The sequence below is a fragment of the Prionailurus viverrinus genome, chromosome D2, assembly GCF_022837055.1.
Source record: "Prionailurus viverrinus isolate Anna chromosome D2, UM_Priviv_1.0, whole genome shotgun sequence".
Classification (NCBI taxonomy): Eukaryota; Metazoa; Chordata; class Mammalia; order Carnivora; family Felidae; genus Prionailurus; species Prionailurus viverrinus.
Genome location: NC_062571.1, coordinates 62,337,330 through 62,360,332, shown reverse-complemented (window position 1 = coordinate 62,360,332; position 23,003 = coordinate 62,337,330). Strand labels below are relative to the sequence as shown.

Below are 23,003 nucleotides of genomic sequence, written 5' to 3'. Positions count from 1 at the left end.
AGAAGGCCTCTTGTAGTGGGGTTGGGTAGGTTGTGGGGGCCGGGAGGGAAGCCAGGGAGACTGCTGACGGAGGGGAAAGCATTTGAAAGAGGAGGCGTCTGTGGTTTGGAAACTGCAGGGTTCTCCAGACCCCGCCTCCAAAACCAAAACAGGCCTGTCCACCTCCCCCAGCCAGCCACCCACCCACCCGGTGGGCGGCCTGGTCAGCCCTCCCTAGGGCAAAGTTGCCACCCACCTTTGATGGCACATCAGAGTGACCACAGCCTCAGTGCTTCCCAGAAGCCCTGAGGTGACCCCCCACCCCTGAGCTTACAGCTCCCTCTCCCTTTTGATTCCTAAACTTTGATTCCTAAAAGTCTCTTCTAGAGACCCAGGCAACCTGAATGACTTAGCTGCCCACCCCACCCCCCCTCCCCAAGCCCCTGAGACCATTTCAGTCTGTCTGGGCATCCTGACTTGGTTCCCCATCCCCACCCCCAGACGGGGCTCTGCCCTGGTCCAGTAGAGGGGCTGGCTCTGCCTCTCTCTCAGGGAAACGTGGAAGCTGGGAACCTGACAGCCAACCACATGTCTACACGGAGGTAAGCCATGCCTCCGCCACCTAAGCTGGCCATGGCAGGAAAGTAAACCCCCACACAGACCAGTTGGAAGAGTTGTGCTCTGAATTCTCATCATCTGGGACCTACACAGTGACGGGGCAAGACAAGCCTCTAGGCCAGCCAGATCTCTTCCCGGGAGCATGAACTCCCAGACCTCTGTTCACGTCAGTCTGAGGGCCACCAAGAACAGGGCCTTGTGCAGGAGCAGCTCAGCTTCACTAGGGAAAACTGATGTGCTTGGTTCTGCCTTCTCCGAGAGGGTCAAGGGGAGGCCGGGCACTTACATGGCCCTCAGTGCTATGTCCTCCACATACACACTGGGGGCTGCAGAGGCTGCTGCTTGGGCCTGACAGCTCCAGAGCCTGGGCCCGCATGTCACGGTCCAGGCCCTGTCCTCTGCCATGCGGCAGGACAGCACTCCTCTGATCTTCCTAGGAGAAGGACTATAATTTTTCCCTGCAGAGGCAACTTTGCCTAGGAAAACTTTAATGATGGCTTCCTGCTGGAACCACAGGCTTTTAAAAATAGCCCGGCTGAACACAGGCAAAATGTGGAGCCCAGGCCTCGCCTCACCCTGACCTCAGAACCCTACATCCCCGGGGCCTGGCGCTGCCCCTCTGGCCACGGCCCGGGCCAGGATTTACCGTGCCCCACTGGAAAATGGAGTGGGACCAGGAGCAGGCAGGAGAGTGGAGGGCTGGAGTGTAGCACACTGAACTTCTCAAAGGCCCGAGTCAGAATCTGGCTGGCCCAGGTTCTCAGGCGATCTTGGCAGCTCTCCTCAGCGTGGCTGGATGGGAATTTGAAAGCTTCCAGGAGTTAGTCGATGGTGAGAAAGGCCTCTGCATCTGGGAAAAGCTTGCCGTTGAGAAGCACATGCTGAAGAATGGTGGAGGCTCCAGTGGGTCATCACCTACCTTTCACCTTTGGCAGCCTCTCAGATTTGGCCAGGGCCCATCAGGTCTGTCCTTGCCACCTCCATCCTGGAGGGACTTGCTATCCAAGCCCGGCACAGGGCTGCAGACAGGACCCTGATCCTCCTAAGTAAACAGATGGCCCTCCTGTCGTGGGGCAGTGGGGGGGGGGGGGGGGGGGGGGGAATGAGGTGGCAGTTGTCCTCCATCCCCCTCCCCTACTGCTGCCTAAGGCTCAGGCAGGCTGCCCATCAGGGTCCACCAAGGAATCTAGGAGTTACTGTCATAGTTGGGAGCAAGGAGGAGTGGGGCAGGTATCTTAGAACACAGCCTCCTGCCCCTGCTCAGACAGCCTTGCCCTTCATTGATGCGCTGCCTAGTGCCTTTGGAGCCCCAATTGTGTGACAGGCACAGGCTGGAAGAGACAGCATGAGTTCAGGGTAACCTTCCCAGAGGGTGTGGCCAGTTCTGTCTAGGTCTGCTCCTCCTCCCAGAGGGTGAGTATGGGGATGTGTGATCCTTCCTGAGACCTGAACGTTACTCTGGGGAGGCTCTCCACCCAGGAGACAGGGCGGCTAGCCAGCCGGCCATGAGTCCACCTGGCCCCAGTAGACGCAGGAGGAACACCTCCCTGGAAGCCTGAGCAAGGACCCGTGCAGAGGCAGCAGGGCCCCTGCCAGGAGAGAGGCTGAAGAGATCCAGGAGGACAAGCACTGCCCGGCCTCCCCACACCTGCCCTCCTGGGCTTTTGCTGTCTTCCCATAAGGCACCTCCTTCCCGGTACCTGGGGAGGCCCTGAACAAGGCTTGCAGGCAAATGTGACGGTAGAGCAGGCAGCTCCCCAAAGGGGTGCTCCCAAGCTGTGTGGTCAGCTCAGCATGCTGGCCCACCCTGGGCTCCGGGAGGCCCTGCTGATGGCTGCAGTCAGCATCACCGCTGATCATTTGGCCGCCGGACCCTCATCTTAAAACCCATGTAATCACTCCCATCGAACGTGTGTTCCCCACAATCCTCTTGGGAAAATCACACAATCAGGTGATCACATTAGTGGTCAGGGGAGGCTTCACCAAGGAGGTGCCCCTGGGGCTACCGGAAGATCAGACAGAGGCAGGATTTAAGGGGTAGAGGTGGAAGAAGGGCTCAGAGAGCAAGTCTGGGGCATGGATGGGGGCCTGGCACGTTCAGGGAAGGGGGGGGGGGCATGCCATGGCGCCTCCAGACATCCCAGGGGATTCCTGACTCAGGTGCCACACGGGGCAGGTTCCCCCTAACTGTGCCCTCAGTCCAGGGAGCTTTTGGACCCCTGAGGACACTAGGCCCCAGCACCCTCGCTGCTGTTACTGGGCTGGGAGAGCCAACTCTCTGCTGCCAGGGCTTAGCCAGGCCACCTGGGGCCCCGGCCAGCTTCTGCACACACTGGGAGCCACAGTGAGGCAACCAGCTAAGCCGGGCCAGACCCGAGGAGGAAGAGACAGGAAGGAGGACCTGAGCTCCAACCTCAAATAACTGTGCCTTGTTGCTTCATCCACCCCCCACAGAGGAGAAGTACGTCACTGTACAGCCTTACACCAGCCAGAGCAAGGACGAGATTGGCTTTGAGAAGGGCGTCACTGTGGAAGTGATCCGGAAGAACTTGGAGGGCTGGTGGTACATCAGGTAGGAGCCTCAGCGGAAGTAAGAGATCCCTCTACCACTCCGGCCCTGGGCAGCAGACTGCACAGTGGCCATGGGCACCAGCTGGCAGGTCAATACTGAGACGGCTTTGCGCCCACAGCCCAGGCTTGGCTGCTTCAACCCTGCACGGTTGAACAGCTCGAACAGAGTGCTCATCTCGCAGCTTCTCTCCTGGGGCACGTCAAGCAGAGCCAGAGTTGTGGCCAGTGGGGCACAGGGGCCCCGGCTCAGCTTGCAGGCAGTGGTGCAATCCCTTCCCATGCATCTGCCAGGAGGGTCCAGCACATCTGAATTTGGTTTTCTGTGTCCGGCCTTGGCTGCCTGGTGCGCTCTGTAGCTCAGGCTGCCTGTAGGGCTGGCGTCCACAGGCCTTGCTGAGGTCCCAACAGGCAGTCCCTGCTGCCCACAGCTCAACACTGGGGGCCTTTCCACTCTGCAGGGCTGGCTTATATGGTTGCAAGAGCCAGGGTAGAAGTAAGGCCTGAGCCCAAGCCTAGCTTAAAGGCCTCTTCCTTCTGCCCCTCCCTCCTGCAGGGCCCAATCATGTTTCCCAACTGAGAAACTCATTTGGGAGCATGGGGAGGGGAGGGAGGGCTTCCCTGGCAATCCTAGAAGCCAACTAAACCCTGTGGGCTTCACTCACCTTTCCCCTACCAAGTCCTGCTCTCCAGTCCCCTCTGTCCTGGGGCTCTGAGGCCAGCCAGCACCTTCTGGGTGAGGGGTGGGGTTAGGGCTCACAGGAAATGTTTTTGGGTCCTTTAGAATTGACTCTGCTGTGGTGATTTCACCCAGTTTCTCTCTTCCCTGCCCGTAGCCCAAATGACCAAGATAGTCTTGTATCTGTGAGCTCTGGGGACCACTTCCCCAGCCCATCACCTGGGAACCCCGTACCCACCCTGGGCAGGAAGGGTGCTCCGCTCTGTGTCCCACAGTGGGGACAGGATTGACCCAAGTGATATGGGCACTCAGGAGACAGTATCTTGGACCATGGTGGTGTTAAGATTGGGCTATGCTGATGGGTAGGATGAAGGTCATTGGCTACACGGGATTCAGCCTTAATGTGACCTGACAAGACATAGCTGCCCCTGCCCTTGGCCCCATGCATACCAGTCAGTAGGGCTGAGGTGTTCCTTTCTGCTCTGTGAGGTGGGACAGGACTGTGTGCCTGGATGTGTGTTTCCCAAAGTCACTGCCCCTAGACTCTCACACTCTCTAAAAAACTAGACCCAACCCCAAAATCCAGCAACCACAAATCTACATGGGAGGGCCAGCAAACATTCTAAGGCAGGCTGGTCACCGAAACCACCCTCCCGGAGGTTATCTACAAGGCTGCGGGGTTTTTTCCAGTTTCTTAAAATGATCAACAAGGTTACTCTGAGCCATCACTTTTAGTCAACTCTTGTCCCCGTGGCCTACCCCTTTAGCTAGTGGGAGCTTCAACTGAAAACACCCTACAGAGATTCCACCTTAAGAAGGCTGCCCGACACCCCCTTAAATATGCCATTTCCCAACATTCCAGGCTCTGTGTTGATCCTCATTTCCTGTCTTTCTTTTCCCCTCTCCCCTCACACACACATACCCTCCCTCTCTCTCTCTATCCCTTCTTTTCCAGTTTGCTTCCCTCTGGACTCATTCTGCGCTCCAGAGCTGGAAAGCAGATGTGAGCCGAGTTGGACCCAGACACACACAGCCGCTCCTGATTCCCCTGCATCTCTCTGCCTGGAATCTAATTGTATCCATGTAACACCAGAGGAACACAACAGGGTTGGACATGGGAGCACTCAGGGCAGTGAGCAGGCCTGACCATCACTCCCATGAGACCCCACTCCCCATCTCCCCACTGTTCTCATAGAAGAACACCTCTGCCATAGCCATCAAGCTCTTCATCTTGAGATGCAGGAGCACCAGGCTCCAGGCCAGATGTTGCCAACAGCTAGCTGTGTGGCCCTCTGCTACTTGCTTTGCTTTGCTGAGCCTTGGCTCGTGGCTCATACATAAGATTAGGCATCTTTACTCGTTGCTGCCATCCACCCCTGAAATTTCTGTGCTTCTCTCTGCACCCCTTACCTTGGGAAGGCAGGCCAGCCCCTTGACTTCCATCCATGTGTTAACTGATGTCTGCCTTCCAAGCCCCAAACAGGGGGCCAGACAGGTGACCTTGGGACAGTCTGTCTGTGCTTTCCAGTGGTGTGAACATAAGAAGCCACCTCCTGCGTAGGCTTTCCGGCAAAGCTCAGGCATGTTGATAGAAACTTTCACTTTCACGTTCCTGTTTCTCCCACCTCATGAGCACCCAAGAACAAGGTCAGATCAGGCAGGTGGGAAGGGCGAGTGTCCGACATCTGGCACAGAGGAGCCATTGCAAAGAGCCAGATGTGCCCCGGGGAGCAGACGGGGACAGTGAACTGGTGGACTGGGAGGTGAGCTCTTAGTGGGCTTGGGTAGAAGTTCTGAGCACCATGGGGAGAAAAGGGAAAAGCTTGTTTTCAGAAGTCATCAAGTCACCTCAAATTAAGTCAGCCCTGTCATTTGCCTTTTGTCCTTGTTTATGGGTTTTGATTTTGTTTTCATTTTGTTTTGTTTCATTTTGGTTTTGTTGTGCCATACCAAAGGTTTTCATTTTATCCAGTCATGTGCTTTCAGTCTTTCCATTCATGGTTTTGGCTTTTGGAGCCCTATTTAGAAAGATTTTCTCAATCCTCAAGATTAACCAAATATTCACAATTTTTTTTTCCCCCTGTGGTGTGAGGCCCAGGTCTCACTTACTTTTCCTAACTGGGTAATCAGTCATCTCCAAATTGGTAATTGAAAGCTCATCCTTACCCCCACTAATTTGATTTAATTTTTTTTAAGTTTATTTATTTATTTTGAGAGAGACAGAGACAGCATGAGCCGGGGAGGGGCAGAGAGAATGGGGGAGAGAGAGAATCCCAAGTAGGCTCTGTGCTGTCGGCACAGAGCCCAAGGCAGGGCTCAAACTCACGAAACCATGAGATCATGACCTGAGCTAAAACCAAGAGTCAGACGCTTAACTGACTGAGCCACCCAGGCACCCCTTACCCCCAGTAATTTGAAGTGTTACCCTTAACATCAGTCTGTTTGGGGACTTGTTCTGTGAACTTGATCTGTCTGCTACCCCCACAGTTAGCATCCATACCTCCTGCACTTGGCCATTCTTTATAGACATCTTCCTAGTTAGTCTCGAAAGGTCTATCTTTCTGGATAAATTTTTGCAGCTACTCTTTTCCTGAAGTTTGCAGAAGAGAGAAAAAATTGAGCTCCAGGGTAGGGACTTACCAAGGGACTCACCAAGGGACTCAAGAGCAGAACTCGGGGTTCCTAACTCCTCTTACCTGTGCTACCTGTTCACCTCTCTGATCTCCCTTCCCTTTGTCAGAGGGCCTCTGCCTAACACACCCCGTTCACACTTGCTCTTATCTCTAGCATCGCCCTCTCTGTTGGGAGGTAGCAGGCCGTTGTCAAGTCTACTTGGTGGGCAACTCAATCTGAGGAATTTTCTCATCTTGATGTCCCGCATTTGCCTGACTGTAGAGAACGAGAGCCCACACAAGGAGGGATCAGGCAGAGAGCAAGGAGAGAGGAAGAACTGGTGTCCTAGGTGTCTTTTCCACCTGCCCTCCATCCCGCTTCTCTCCAGAGTGGTGGGATTGCCAGGTGCCTTGCAGAACACAGTGGAGAAGGCGCAGCTGGGCCAGGCCAGGTGGAGCCTGGGGTGTGAGGTCAGGTAGCAGCGCTCAAGTGACATCATGTCCACCCCTTCCCCCAGGTACCTGGGCAAAGAGGGCTGGGCACCAGCATCCTACCTGAAGAAAGCCAAGGACGACCTGCCAGCACGCAAGAAGAATCTGGCAGGCCCAGTGGAGATCATCGGGAACATCATGGAGATCAGCAACCTGCTGAACAAGAAGGCGTCGGGGGATAAGGAGACTCCACCGGCCGAAGGAGAGGGCCCTGAGGTCCCCATCGCCAAGAAGGAGATCAGCCTGCCCATCCTGTGCAATGCCTCCAATGGCAGCGCTCTGGGCGTCCCTGAGAGGAGTGTCTCCAAGCTGGCCCAGGGCTCGCCAGCTGTGGCCAGGATTGCCCCTCAGAGGGCCCAGATCAGTAAGAGCCTTCCTGACCCCTGCATCCTTATGGCACAGCTCTTTAGAAAGCGGTCACAGGGTGCAAGGAAAGCCAGAGGGGTGTATAAGACCCCTATATCATTTTTACCCTGGCATCTAGGCTGACCCCTAACCCTGAACTTGTTTCATGCTAATCACGAGTAGGCAAGGCACTTCCTCACAACTCTTGCGCTGAAGATAAAATACACGAGTGTTTAAGCTGGTGGCATTCCCTAGAAGAAAGCCAGGAATGGTTGCTTTGCAGATCAGTGTATCCCCCAGGCTGTGACACGTGGCTCCCTTGTGCAAGGCTGCTTTACAGAGTGACAGCTAGTAGAACATCTTTCCTGGCCTTACCCCTCCTTCCCTCTCGCCTCCCACCAGTTACTGGAAACCTAAAAGACTTGGAAGGAACAGCTTTGCCTCTCCACGAGCAGTTTTAAAGGTCTCTGTATAGGAGAAACCCAGCTAACTGGCCCCCTCCTAATCTATGCATCTCTGGCTCAACAGCATCTTCAGATGGAGGTTAAACTGCCCTATATGATGAGAGAGCCGCTTCTGTTGATGTCCACCCAGCCTTAAAATCTTGAGGAAAGCTGTGGTTTTAGTTGAGTTCTGAACTTGGTCTCTGCTCCTACATTTGAAAATCTGATAGAGCAATTTACCCTTTCTTCTGAAAAATGCCTCTATGTCTATACATTTTGAAATGTGCACATCATTTTAGGGGGCTCATGGATCCCCCCAAACACAGCCAAGAAAGCTTAAAGGTCTCTGGTTCCATGAAGAAACTATAGTGCTGATAGTGACTGAGCACATGGGCCCCTCCTGAGTGTGGGACAGAGCCAGGAGCTTCCCAGGATCAGGAGGCAGCCACACATAGGGAAGACAGGGTCCAGCGCTGTTACCCATTGTCTGGCTGGGATTTCTGAAGCCATGTTTCTTCTTCTAGGCTCCCCGAACCTAAGGACAAGGCCTCCACCTCGCAGAGAATCCAGCCTGGTATGTATGCTGAATTTCTTCTCCTTTTTTTCTTCCTGTATCTGGGGACGCCCTGTAACATTCCCCAGTTAATTGGTTGTCTCATTTCAATGCCTGTCAGTCCAGGGGTTTTCCAGGGCCCTGCTGGGCTTCCAGCTTTGTGGGGCCAGGGGCAGAGAGGAAAGCCTGGGCATCCCAGCCATTCTGGGGGCCTAGCTGGACAGTTGATGTTCAAAAACACACTGCACTCCAAAGCTAAATAAATCCATCCCAGCCGCTACACTGGCAGACATAAACATTTAGACTGGCCAGCGGGAGTGTCCAGCCAGGGCATTGCCAGGGGCTGGGAATGGGGCTGCTGTCCATGTGTGCCTGGAAGTCTTTCAGCTTCGCCTTCCTGGCTCAGGAATGTCCGATGGCTTTGGTGGATGCCAGAGCCTGGGAGGGCAGAGGGCAGGCCGGCAAGCACCCCTGCAAGGAGGAGTGAATGGCCAGGACTGGCTTGTGCTGAAAGTCAGAGGCTCAACTTGCTGGCGTCCCTGGCTCCTGTAGGTGGGGGTCCTGGTGTCCAGACCATCAGGGAAGAGCATATACCCTCGGGACACTAGGCTTAGGGTGGCAGTGATGCTGGCAGCGGACCTAGAGCCCTAGTTCAGGGGACTGTCCTCAGGGGCAGTGGGTGCCGTGGAAAGAGAGGGCTTCAAGCCTGCCAGACGTGCGTCTATCTTGCACCTTTGACACTTGGGAACGGCGAGACCCAGGGCAAGTCTGTTACCCTCCCCAAGCCTTCATTTCCTGATCTGTAAGATGGGGACAGTGCCAGCCACCTCCTGGGGCTGCTGGAAGGATGAAATGGGATGGTGTGTGCAGGGCTGGCCGCCAGGTTTCCCTTTCCTATGTCAGCTGTGGCTGACGGACGGGCTGCCTGCCGCACCGTGTGGGGAAAGATTTCTGAAGTCTCACTGGGCCTAGTAGCAAGGGTCACTGGGATCCGTGACATCTGCCCTGGCCTGGAAGAGCGGGCCTTCAGTAAACGGGTCCTTGAGTCAGGCGTGTGGAGAGGAAACCATCCCTGCCTTGGCCATCGGCCCCAGGGGAGTTTCTATGTCATTTTACCCTCGAGTTTTCCACGACAAAACAATGAGTTCTCCCGTCCTTCCAGTTCTCTCAGCCCCAGCTGATTATTTTCAGGCAGACTCGGTTTTGGGAACAATGGGCTCATTCCTTCCATACTTAACAAGTGCGGGACTTACTGCAGCAGGGCTTGTCCCAGCCAGATGTGGCAGCATCCCACCTGGTGGCTGGGGGAGGGGGAGAGGGGGGGTGCTGGGGCCTGGACCCCATCTACTCACACACATGCCTGCAGGGCCAGGGCCCCGGCCCCGGGCGGAGAAAGTGGGCTGAATCATACCTGGTCCCTCAAGACCAGCTTCCTCCTGCCCTTCGCTCCCTGTGACCTAAGACAGCTGGGCTGTGAGTGGCCAGATTAGGACATGCTGAGCTGTGGAGAATGCAGAAGGTTCCAGGGAATACGATGGCATTTCAGAAGGAGGGGTCAGCTTTGGCTGCTATTGGTGGAGCTCCCCCTGTGTCCTTGGCTGGGCCAGAAGTTAGGTACCTATCAGTAATTCTCTTCATGACCCATTTTACAGATGAGGAAATTGAGCCTCAGAGAGGTCATAGGCTTTATCCAAGGCCATACAGCTGGTGCGTTGCTGAGCTGGGATTGGAGCCCACATGTGTCCAGCTGCAAGGCAGAGGTCTTTTGAGGTCTTCCTGTTACACCACAGCTGCTTCCCTCTCCCTTCCCGCCACCGCTGCCCCCCCCCCCCCCCCCAAACACACATACTTCTTTGTTTGTTTTGCTTTAACCCCTTTGTGTGATACTGGGACATACTGGAAGTAACAGGGCAGCACAAAATCCATTTTGACCAGAGTAGAGACCGAGTGAAACTAGAATGTCCGCCCCATGAGGGCAAGGGGGTTGTCCTTTTGCTTCACTGTTAAGTGCCCAGTGCCTCAGACCTGGGCCTGGCACCCAGAAGATGCACAGTTGATGTTTGGAAAGTGAATGAATAAGACTCAGAAGTCATGGCTGCAGCCAAATCCTAAATGTCCTTGACTGTCTTGCTTGGGTATTGGTATAACCAATCCAGCCTGTTTTGCCTGACCATTTGGCATCTCTGCAATGACCCACCAAGGGCTCTTCTCAGCCATCTCCGTGCCCCCTTTCACTCCTGCCCTCTGCCCCCAAAGAGATGGCTGTGTCCCCTGGCCCTGCCTCTGCAACCAGATGTCACCACTGTGACCTGTCAGCCAAACTTAAGGACGAGGCTCTCCTCCCATGCGGCAGTTTGCACAGGCTTTGTTAAAACCACTTCTCTGCTTTTTCAATTTCATTTTTGGGACCTAGCTGTTGAAGTATCTATAAACTGGACCTCCAGAGATGTGGGGGTGAAGTTACTATTACTAAATGATCATTTTGACAGCTCAGAGGAGTTTCAAGTGGATCATAGGTACTAGTAGAAAGCCTGCTCAGGAGAACAGTCCCCTGGGGAGACACCCTGAGCCTCAGGTGATGGATACTTCTCAGGTCAGCTGCCCTCCAGCTGGTGTAAACGCCACACTCTGCCTCTGTTACAGTTCTGATCAGGTAGGTTTTGCTCACTGAGCCCTTCTCTGCCTTAGGGGTTCCAGCTGCCGAAGCCACCAGAGCCCCCTTCTGTTGAGGTGGAGTATTACACCATTGCTGAATTCCAGTCCTGCATCTCTGACGGCATCAGCTTTCGGGGTGGACAGAAGGCAGAGGTGAGCCTTGGGCCATGAAGCTGAGGGTTTGAACTCATGCTAGTCAAAGACCTGCCATGTTTCCCATTTATGCCTTGCTGGCAACATTCCAGGGGGGCGGGCAGAAGACCCACGGGGATAAAAATTTGCCTGAAGCCAGTAAGTGCCACGGTGAGGACCAGAATGCAGGACTCCTGTCTCCACGCAGTCCTTCCCTCACAGCAGCGTTTCCCAGAGCGTGTAGTGGGAACTTGTGACGGAACAGGTTTGAAGGACATTGGGTTAAACAAGATCCATGCAGTTGTGTGCTTTTAATCGCAGAACTTCTCAGAGCCTGTGCTGTAGGGATGTCACCGTGCATCTCTAAGAGGGCACTAGAATAGCAGCATTGCCCAGACCCATTTGGCCCCAGGACAGTTTGTCTCCTAGGAGCACCCTGGGGGCCAAGATTCTGAAGAACCCATGTTAGCAAGCGCTGCTGTGGGGAGAATGTGGTCCACGTAGCCACGGTAATAGGGGCCTGGGTTCTGACCACGTGCACACCGCCGGCACCTCTCACCCTCGATACAGTCACTCCTCTGCCCTGGCTTTGATCCTGTGTCTCTGCCACATGAGGTAACAGACCCTAGGAGGCTCCTTCCCGGCCTAGCATTTATGAAACTCTGCTTTGTGGCCACTGCAGGGCACGCAGCCATCGCTCTTGAGTAATGAGGTTAAATCCAATTAACACCTGTAGAACTGTCGGAAGAGCCCTCAGGCGGTCTCTGCCTGTGGAAGAGATGGTGTCCCCCGCGTGAATGTTTTAAATCCCACGTATTCAATTTGGAACCGAATTTCCAAGAAAAATCATTCCGTCAGTGGTGCTTAGGTTTCCAGAAGAACCTCCAAAGCTCACCATGTAACTGAACTGTCATACTTAGGAGCTACCCAGGCTTAATCTTAAGTGTGGGGTGGAGTATTGGGTGGGAAGGGTGAAGGAAGGAATAGAGAACCAAAGGAAGGACAGAAACTCTCCCTTTTGGTGTGGACTGCAGAGGGCTGGTCTCTATCTCTCTTCCTTCACTGCCCCTCTTCCCCTGGTATCAATTTTTTCATGTCCCCCCCCCCCCGCCGGTACCTTTCTCCAGGAGTGTCCCACAATCCAAAATTATCTTCCCTTTATGTGCTCCAGCCCAGATGAACTGCAGCAGAGGCAGCACCACACTCCTGGTCTTTAGCCAATCTCAAATATAGTTAAGAAAGAAGCTCCTTGAGCTAGTTTATACTAACATGGAAATGACTAAAAGCCCCTCATCCTTCCCACAGTTAACCATTTAAGCCAAAGTCCGTTCGACCGGCAGAATTTCACTGGGATCCCACATGCAGTGAAATGACCACAGGCGGTGGGAACACCAGGGAGGCGTCCGGCAGGGTGGCTCTGGTCTCAGGCTGTACCTCCCAGTTCACCTCACCTGCATCTTCCCATCCTCTTCTGACATGAGAGACCCTTTCCAGGGTGGCCGGCGGAGGACCTAGCAATCCCAGGGGCGGGACAAGGAGCAGTGGAATGAATGGCATGTTCTTAGACATACGGGTCCTTGACGAGTTGGGTTCCATAGGGACTAGGAGGAGTAGGTCTTCTAAGTGCACAGCTTAGGGGGAGAAGCAGGAGTCTGTAGACAAGGCCAGCTCGACATGGGGTGATAATGGAGTCTTGGAGGACCAGGGGGGAGGGTCTTGGAGAGTGGGAGATGGTGGAGACCTGGCTTTCAATTCCAGCCCAGCACTTACTACCCGGGGTCCTGGGGCCACCTCCTCAGTAGCTCACTTTGCTCATCTGTAAAACAGAGACATGACGCGTCGTAGCCTGGTGCGTCGCGTGAAGTGCAAAGCTCCTAGCCTGGCACATCGTAGGGTCCGGCGATCCTCCCAGCTCACTGGCCTGCCCACCCTTTCCCCTAGGTCATCGATAAGAACTCGGGTGGCTGGTGGTACGTCCAGATTGGTGAGAAGGAGGGCTGGGCCCCCGCGTCGTACATCGATAAGCGCAAGAAGCCCAACCTCAGCCGCCGCACGAGCACACTGACCCGGCCCAAGGTACCGCCCCCCGCCCCCCCCAGCAAGCCCAAGGAGGCCGAGGAGGGTCCAGTGGGCTCTGGGGAGAGCCAGGACTCCCCGCTGAAGCTCAAGTATGAGGAGCCTGAATATGACATCCCTGCCTTCGGCTTCGACTCAGAGCCAGAGCTGAGCGAGGAACCCACGGAGGACAGCGGCTCGGGGGAGCAGCGGCCCGCCCAGCCCCGTAGGCCCTCACCGGCCTCCTCACTGCAGCGGGCCCGCTTCAGGGTGGGCGGCTCTTCAGAGGACGTGGCCCTGGAGGAGGAGACCATCTATGAGAACGAGGGCTTCCGGCCGTGTGTCGAGGATGCCCTGTCAGCCAGACGCTCCTCCCGGGACAGTGACTCCCCGGGGGGCTCCCCTCTGTCCCTTGCTAGAAAAAACTCCCCCAAATCAGATTCCCCCAAATCGTCATCGCTCCTAAAGCTCAAGGCAGAGAAGAACGCCCAGGCAGAACTGGGGAAAAACCACTCCTCTGCCTCCTTTTCTTCATCCATCACCATCAACACCACCTGCTCTTCCTCCTCTTCCTCCTCCTCCCTGTCCAAGAACAGTGGTGACCTGAAGCCCCGTTCTGCCTCGGACGCAGGCATCCGTGGCATGCCCACGGTTGGGGCGAAGAGGGACGCCGACCTAAAGGCTGGGCTGACCTCGTGCACCCGGGCTAAGCCGTCGGTCCGGCCCAAGCCGTTCCTGAGCCGAGCAGAGTCCCAGAGTCAAGAGAAGATGGACATCAGCACTTTACGGCGCCAGCTGAGACCTACAGGCCAGCTCCGGGGCGGTCTCAAGGGCTCAAAGAGCGAGGATTCAGAGCTTCCCCCTCAGACGGCCTTTGAAAGTCCCAGTGAGGGGTCCAGGAGAGGCTCCGCTGACCTCATTACCCCCCCAGCCGCCACAACCCCGTGTCCCACCAAGAAGGGACGAGAAGGGCAGGCCGCCTCCTACACGACATGTAGTGCCTACCAGAAGGTCCAGGACTCAGAGATCAGCTTCCCCGCAGGCGTGGAGGTACAGGTGCTCGAGAAGCTAGAAAGCGGCTGGTGGTACGTGAGGTTTGGGGAGCTAGAGGGCTGGGCCCCTTCCCACTATCTGGTGCTCGGCGAGAACGAGCAATCCGACTCCTCTGGCAAAGAGCCAGACACAGTGAGCGCCCAAAGCAAGCAGAACGAGGGCAAGTCAGACAGCCTGGAGAAGATCGAGAAGCGGGTCCAAGCACTGAACACCGTCAACCAGAACAAGAGGGCCACGCCGCCCATCCCCTCCAAGCCTCCGGGAGGCTTCGGCAAGACCTCGGCTGCTGGGGCAGTGAAGATGAGGAACGGGGTGCGGCAGGTGGCGGTGAGGCCTCAGTCGGTGTTTGTGTCCCCGCCACCCAAGGACAACAACCTGTCCTGCGCCCTGCGTAGGAACGAGTCGCTTACTGCCACCGACGGCCTCCGGGGTGTCCGCCGGAACTCCTCCTTCAGCACCGCCCGCTCGGCTGCCGCAGACGCCAAGGGCCGCCTGGCCGAACGGGCCGCCAGCCAGGGCTCAGATGCGCCTCTGCTGCCCGCCCAGCGCAACGGCATTCCCGTGTCCCCCGTGCGCCCCAAGCCCATTGAGAAGTCCCAGTTCATCCACAACAACCTCAAAGACGTCTATGTCTCCATCGCGGACTATGAGGGGGATGAGGAGACAGCAGGCTTCCAGGAGGGTGTGTCCATGGAGGTCCTGGAGAGGAACCCCAACGGCTGGTGGTACTGCCAGATCCTGGATGGCGCAAAGCCCTTCAAAGGCTGGGTGCCCTCCAACTACCTGGAGAAAAAGAACTAACATGGGGCGTGGGTCCTTCCAGCCTGGTGCGGGTGAGCAGTGAGATGAACAAAGGGGAAAGGGAAAATGGGAGGGGTGGGGGGGGACAACGTTAAACCCTGCAGAATGCGTGACCTCAGAGATGCTCCCCTCCAGGCTGTCCTCCAGCTGGCAGGTAAGGTCCGGCGGGGGCCCACGTTGAGCAGGGAAGGGAACAGGCAGGGGAGCGACGGGCCTGGGACCAGAGTCAAGAAAGCTGAGCCCTACGTGGGCACCTTGGTGATTTGGCTGACGGACCTGGCACCATTTGGGATAGGCCACGAGGGAAATTCCAATTGTGCCTTGGCTGCAAATCCGGAAAAGATGTGGTCGCAGGGACCTCCTGTGCCCTGCCCCTGCCCAGCTTGGTTTCTGCCGCTGGCACCTTGCCATCGGAGGCGGTCCTTGTGTTTGCCAATTGTGCTGGTCTCCCGGGGATTGCCACCACCTGCCACGGGCGCGTGTCCTAGAAGACCCCACTGGTTCTGGGGCTTGGAGGCATCTCTTGGGAGCCCAGCCTGTCCCTGGGCCAGGCCACCATCAATGTCTGTTCGTTGAAGAAAAAGCAGTTCCCCGGGTGCCAGCAAGAACCACCTTTCTTACCTGTCACTGTTCCCTGGCCTTGAGAAGAGTCCACCCTGCCCTGGGCGCCCCACGGAGGACCGCCAACCCCAGAGTTTACAGACAGGGTGGGTGCAGCCATCAGTCTCTTCACCATCTGCACAGACTTTATTTTGGGTATTGCTGGGTGGGCAGCTCTTTTGCATGTTTTGGGAGAGGTTTATTGATTTGGGGCTTCAATGTCAGGCCTTGAGTTTTGGTCTTATTTTAGGGGTTGTTTGGGGGCCCAAGGGCAGTCGGCCTCACAGGGGACAGAATGAGTAGCGGATGGGGCTTTTCTGTCGTAACTTTTGCGGGGAGGTTGGCAGTTTTGGGCTTTCACTTCCTTTCCCTTCGCAAGCCAAAGTCCTTTCGTTTGGTTTCCACTGTTGCGGACGGCACCCTAGCGCGGCGCCTGCCGGAGGGCCCAGGGGCTGAAGCCCCAGTCCCAGACACGGCAAAGCAGAGACATCTCAGTGGGGCAGGACCCTCCCCAGGAGGGAGGAGCAGGTTGTCCAGGAGAAAAGGCAGCTCTCAGGCTGCTGGGTGGCCACCATTCTGCACGTGTTCTCCCGTCTGGGCAGGACCAGAACCCTTACGTGTGAACTGTGGAGAAGCACCCATCGCCCCCGCTGAGGGCTGAGGGGACCCCGGATGGGCAGCCACCACCGGCCGTTCCCCCACCTACGTGCGATGCCACAGGTACCGGAGGACCCCGGGCCGGGAGCCGACCTGGTCTTCCCAAGGGGCGGCGCCCCCCACGAAGAGAGGAGAGAATAAAGTCCCTGTCAACCTTGGGTTGTGTCTTTCAGTTGTTGACGTTTCCGAGGGGACCCTCCGGAAGCCTTGGCTTCCCCAAGGACTCCCCCGCTTTGCTGGGAGTGGAATCCCACACGTGCCTTTGATTGCGGACGGACTGGGCTCCACAGCCACCAGCTCAGCTGCCAGAGGCCTGGACTAAGGGTTGGTGGTTTCTACAGAGGAGGAAAGGCCTCCCTCTACCCCTGCTCCCCACCCAGGCAGCGTATGTTGCCCGAAGATCAGCACGGGATGCTGTGTCTCGTGCCTTCAGCACCCCACCCGCCCCCTAGACCCTTGAGGCCTTGCCTGGGGATCTCCCCAGCCTCCTCGCTGGCCGTGCACTCATGCCTGGCAGCTACGGCAAACTGCTCGTGTTCTTTGTGGAAGGGCCGCGGTGAGATTTTGTTTCCTTTTGTTTTGTTTGTGAGTTTAAAATTGAAATTCGTTCTTTTCTTCTGCTGGACAGTATTAAATAGAGTAGGATATTGAGTTAATCTGCTAGGTTGCAGTACTAATGGTAGTGGTTTAGTGTCTTCATATTAATATTATTTGGACTTATTTGAACAATAATGATAAAGAAGTGGTTCATTATTTTTTAATTAATGCACTTTAATAAGGTGGAATGGGAAGAAACCCAGAGAGCAAAGTGCATTACTTAAAGATGCAGTATATACTTTTCTCATTTTTAAGCAGCACATATTTATTAAAAGAAAAAAAAAGTAATTTATGATTATTTAAAATAAAATTTAAAAGTAGAGTGACTATTGGGTGAAAGGACCTTCCATGTAGCTGTCTTCCAAGGGGGGGGCCCCAGCGGCCTCGCTCCTCCAATGTCTGCACTGAGCCAGTTCAGTCAGTAACGTGCCAGCCAGGCCAGGAAGGAGTGCAGGACGCATCTGCCGAACACAGAGCATCTCAGTTGGACTGGACCACAGTGTTCCCCGGAGCCTGCCTTTCCCTGCCCTTCCTCACGGTCTGCACTGCCCCGGGGGGCTCTCCAGCACCCGCGGGGCCCACATTCTCCACCCTCCCCCAGGACCCTCTCTCCTCGATCCCCAGTGCTCTAAGTGATAGTCATTAAAAGTGGCCTTGGAAGTCACTCCATCCCATCCCCTTCTGTTACTGCAGCCCAAGGGCAGGAAATTACTTTTCCTGAAATCATGTAGCTAGTTAATGGCAGACCACCCCACTGCATTAATCCTTGCGCTCCCTCCCACCCCCATTGGAGTTTATTGTGTGGTCATCATGTTTACATTGTGACATCCAGCCCCCTAAGGATGGCTGGGAGTTGCTCAGGCATCTAGGAAACGTGGGGAATGCTGCCACCTGGTGACAGCATGTAGATTTGGGCAGTGAACAGGGATTGCCATGCCCCATCTTCGCACCTCACCCCTCACCATCACCCCCTGACTCAACACAGCACAAACCCTGCAAGCCCAAAGAGAATATTAATACTTGAATACGAAGGGTGCATGCCAGTCCCTCTCAGACATGGCCGGGGGATGCCAGGGCTCGTGCCCCTGGACTCCTGAGCCCCACCTAGGGCAAGGGGGCTTTTCCCTAGAGCTACTGAGCTGCTTTGTGATGTTGGAGGGTACCGCAGCAGGTGGAGGAGGGAGGGGCCTGTGGCTCTGACCCATCTGGAGGAAAACCAGATCGGACTAAAAAAGGAAAAAGGAAAATGAAATCTCAGCAGTGTCCAAACCCAGTTTTCCATTAATTGCGATTGAAAATGTGAAATGGCGTTGTATTGCTGTATACTGCACCTTTAATCCTAATGAGCCCTTCTGAGGTCATTATTGAGGTTTGTATAATGCCCGAAGATGCATCATTTGGTGCTTTTTCTTTCCGTTTAAAGACCTTTTTTCTTTCATTACAAGGGGAAAAAATGTCTTCATCTCTCTCCCACTTTGAAACAGCGGGCCTGGCTGGGCTCCCTAGCCCTGCCACGCTGTTGCCACTAGGCCAGGGGCCCCCTGGGGACAGCAGGAGGGGGCCGGAAGGGGCGACTCTGAACGGCGAGTGAGCCATCTGCCCCTGGCTGAACCCAGGTTCTGCCTTGCCAGCCGTGGCCCTCCACCCCTCGCCTGGCCCCAGAGGCTTCTCTTTCTTACTCTCGAGTCTCCATCTTGACGAAGGCATTATATAGAATCGTTTTAATCACTTTCAGATGTTAGAGCAGCATATTTTACTGGCATTTATATCCATCGCTTTCCTCAGCAAGGCATGTTACTACTTTTATCGTCTAAGGAAGAAAGACAAGGGAATTTCAGTTGAACATTATTTTCATATTACTAGTATTTGCAGAGTAGGTGTAGAACTATTTAAGTCTAGCCCTCGGTTTGGTAGTTTGTTTTAAGGGAAAAAAAATGAAAGTAGCCCCTACTTTTCCTGTGTTTGTTTTGTTTTGTTGTTTTGGGTTTTTTTTTTTTTTTTGTATTTAACTAATATATTATTTCTTTAAGGTTACTCACTTCCCCTACCCCTCCAAATACTTTGCATTCTCAATCGAAAATGAAAACAATCTGAGAGACAGGAAAAGTGCAATATTATCAAGAGGGACGCCAGGGCTTGTTGGGACAGTGGCGGGAGACCCGGTGGCCCGTTCGTCCATAGGAGGCGGCAGGGCTGCTGGAAGGAGTTAAGCTGTGGAGCAGACAGGTGACCTTCTGGATATTGATCTTTTATTACCCCCCCCCCTTCCTGGCAGGATGGCAGGGGTGCCTACCGGAGGGCAGCCCCTTTTTCTGTTGGGTGTTATCCACCCAGAAGGGATTCAGGGACAGGCCGCTCAGGGCCCCAGCCCTCGGAGCAGAGCAAGGACATCCGGGAACGGTCCCTTGTTTTCATTTCCATTGTTTTTCAGCCAGCTGCCCAGAAAGACCTGTCCTAAAAATCACTCCCAGCAGCCCTCTCTCACCCCAGTCTCCTGATGTTTGGGCCATGATCTTTCTGATGTATGTCTGAGTCTTTCTAAAACTATGTAACCTCAGTTCAGTTTATGGGCAGGAACCCTAGATGTAACCAAATCCTTTTTGGGGGACGTGGGTGCCTTGAGCCCTATGTACCCCAGTGAGACACCAATTCCCACAAGCCTACAGCTAGGCCTGGTGCTGAGCTTGGGCCACCCATTCATCTCAATGACTTCAGCCCGAGGAGTGAGCCCGGCCTCTTGCTCAACACCCCGACAGTTCCCAGAGGGCCTCAGAGAAGTGTCTGAGGGGCCTACTCAGGTCTTTGTAGACAGCTCCCCACAACAGGTACCAAGCGGGCCTCCTCCTTACTTGGCACTGGTAGAGAAAGCAGCAGGATGGGAAGTCTCTGGGTCCAAGCCCTTGGAGCTCTGCCCTTCAGGGCTCCAGGGACATCCTCACTGGCTTGTCCCCTCCGTCTCCAGTACTGTATGCTTGCTGCTCCAACCCCTCTGTTGGGTGAATTCCTGTACAAACATGGATCTGTGTGCCCAGAGTGGGACCGTGCCCCTGTGTGTGGGTGTCTCTCCTTGGAGTATACACATTTATATGTCCAATCTTTGAGAATCTCGATGCAGAGCTCTCTGGAAAGAGAACCACCCACATTACTTAATCTTAAAGAATTAAGATTCCCTCACTTTTTTGAGGGCTGTGTGTTGAGAGTGAGTGTGTGTGCGTGTGCGTGTGTGTGTGTGTCCATGAGCACACACGTGTGAGTGTTGGTAATTTCCCACTTGAACTAAATAACAAGGGGTTAGAGAACAAATACCGGGCAAGCTGTCTCCATTTTACAAGTCCTTGGCATTGGGCAGGACCCACGGGACTCACAGCTTCTGGCAGCAAGTGTGTGTTACTCACACACATAATTCTGGCTGGAGAGTGCAATGTGTCTTTTTTTTTTTTTTTTTTTTTTTTTTTTGGTAATTATTTTATTATTTTGTTGGAAACTTCACACTGGCATTAACAGATCTAGCAGAAGCAGCCTAGGCCATCATCCCGGGCTCCAAAATGAAGATGTGGACTCGAGAAGTCACTGGGTGTGGAAGCACTGAGATGGTTGAACTGGGTCACCCGCCACCTGCGGATGGGTGGTCTAGCAGGCTGACCCCACCCACTGCCATGCATATCACCACCGTGGGAGGGAGTTCTCAATGGTAAGAGCTTCTGGCCTTCAGTTCTCGTGTTTCTGAGGGTGGTCAGGCTGCTGGGGCCAGAGCATGCTCGTGGTAGTCAGCAGACCTGCATATGCACTTGCACCAGACTGCAGGCCCCAACTGAACACATCACAGGAACAGTGTGACGGCTCCTCCTCGACCTTACTGAGCTTTTTGCCTAAATCATGAACCACCCTCAGTGGTTCTCAGTTCTATGGCCAGAGACAGTGACAGGATGAGGTTACTGACCTACAGCCTTGGTTTCAGGAAATCAGCCCCAGTAATTTTAGCTTCCCTCCTGTTTTGTTCTGTGCACCTAGGTCTGCAGCCAGAAGTTGGGTTCATTGGTGCTTACAGACTGGGTGGAGGGCTCTACCTTCTAAGACCTTGATCCCAACCTGCCTATAAGGTTGGGGTTACCATGCAATCTCCCTTCCCCAATCCTGTCTTTTTAATCTTGGGTTTGCACTTGACCTTGACAATCAGTCCCCTCTCCCATCCCAGTCCTAGAACTCAGTGGCCTTAGAGAATGGTTTCTGAGCTGAAGGTCCCTCCTTTGTTCCCAGTTCCACCCTGGCTAATGGGCTGGGACCTCAGGGGGCGAGGAGCAGGGAGAGAGCATGCGAGAAAATGGTTTTAAAGCAGAAGGATGGCTCGAGCATGTTGGAGGCAAGCGAGAGGCATGTTGGTGAGATGAATGTGTGCATGTTTGGAATGGCTGGGGCTTACCATCCCTTCCCGGGAAGGCGGCTTCCAGAAGAGGATGTCTTCTAGGCAGAAAGGGAAAAGTGTGAGAATGCTGAGAGAGTTTGGAGTCTGGAGTTTAGTCTTCATTCAAAAGAAGGAAGAAGTCAATTCTGAGTGTTTCAGGAGGAAGAGAGCAGGTACAGAGGGAATTTACTGATTCAATACCCAAGGGTCCAGTCAGAGTAGGTTGGAAAAGCCCTAAGATTTGGCCACAGAAGCAGCTAGCCCGAGGAAACCGCTACCTGCTGGGACACAAACTGGGTCCCCAGCACGTTCTTAATGAACAGTCACTGATTTACGTAGTGGAGACAGGAAGTCGCTAGCAACAAGCCAGTCTTTTGAGTTTGGAGACTCTGGCTCGAGAACATTCATCCATCCCCCAGGTTCCCAGCTGGTTTTGCCCACATCCCTTTGTCCAATCCAGAGGTGGCCTCTCAAACTGCTCAAATTGGTTAGAGACCAGTGACCGTAATGCGTTGTACAGTAAGGACCCACCACCCCACCAAACTGGAACCTCAGGGTCCAGACACTATCGAGCATGTCTGGAAGGAAGGCAGCCTCATTTCTTTGGTTAACACCAGTTATTTTGGCGTGTCTCTGATGTTACCTGTGGCTACTCGGTCTGCTGAGCCTGCCTTGCAGGTGTGACTTAGAAGACAGGGTGCAGTGCGCCCTCAAACGTGGATATGCCCTTTCATTCTCAGTGGCCTGTGACCAAGGCACGTTTCCATAAGCGCTTACTTCAGAGAGAGAAAACAGCCACCATTCTTGGATATGCAACTTGTTCTCTGCAACAAGTTTTCTTTAAATGCAGGACACAAGATGAGAACAGGGTTTCATGAACAGTAGTACTGAGAGGTCTGCGGGAAGGTGACTTCTGAGTGAAGATGTGAGTGGCAGGTCCTTGGAGGGTGGTTTGTGGACTGCATGGTTGCATGTGAACTGCTGGGTGTCTCTGGGGCTCCAGAACTTTGGGGGATTCTTCATGGTCTCCACTTAGCCCCTCCCAGCTCCTAGTGGGCTCTGTGGGGTCAGGAGAAGGTTGTGCCCTCTTCTGCCCTCAGCAGAGAAACTGAAGAAAAGGACATTGAATTCAGTGCAGTCAATTTGAGTGCTAAAAAATTTCCAGGATCAATGGTGGTGCTAAACTATCTCCATGTTTCTAATATTTTTAATAGTGGGATTTTTTTTTTTAATTGTTCTCATCACAAAAATGCAGTGTCCTTGGGGAAGGGATCCAGCCCCTTGGCCTGCCACTTTCCGGGTGTCCTTTATCATTGTTGACGGGACTCTTTGGTCTGCAGAAAATACTCTGTCTTGGCATGCTTCTAGACTGTAAGATTTGGGTTGTTTTGTTTTGTATTTTGTTTATGTTTACATGCATCTTGTATTTCCCTGAAAACTAAATAAAGTTTTTGGCCTTTTTAACTGAACAGAATCACCTCTTAATTCTCCCTGTCATCAGAAAAGCCATCCAGCTGAATGGCAAAAGCCACATTACCCAGAATGCAGCATGAACTGCAGGATCCAGGGCCCTCTGAGGACACTGGAGGGGCGGGGTGAGGCAGGTAAGTTGCCACCTTTGTTGGTGAGAATCAGACTCAAGCTTTTCCTCCCTCCCCCACCATCAGGAGACTTTCTGGGAAGCAGCCAAGGCTTTGAGAGCGAGAAATGCACATCTTGGGGCAAAAGATCCACATCCAACAGGCCGAGCTGGCCTCTCAGC

The 23,003-nt window shown here is 54.3% G+C and overlaps 1 protein-coding gene across 7 annotated transcripts in view; it reads left to right on the top strand.

Moving 5' to 3' along the window:
• Positions 1-22,710, top strand: part of SH3PXD2A (SH3 and PX domains 2A) — a 242,582-nt gene extending 219,872 nt beyond the window's left edge. For all 7 annotated transcript variants that reach the window (XM_047824949.1, XM_047824947.1, XM_047824948.1 and 4 more), the window contains 5 exons: positions 3,052-3,169; positions 6,975-7,312; positions 8,261-8,310; positions 10,978-11,097; positions 13,018-22,710. In XM_047824949.1, the coding sequence (XP_047680905.1) occupies positions 3,052-3,169; positions 6,975-7,312; positions 8,261-8,310; positions 10,978-11,097; positions 13,018-14,985 (2,594 nt within the window). In that variant the 3' untranslated portion in view covers positions 14,986-22,710. The remainder of the gene's footprint in view (positions 1-3,051; positions 3,170-6,974; positions 7,313-8,260; positions 8,311-10,977; positions 11,098-13,017) is intronic.
• The last annotated feature ends 293 nt before the right edge of the window (positions 22,711-23,003 follow it).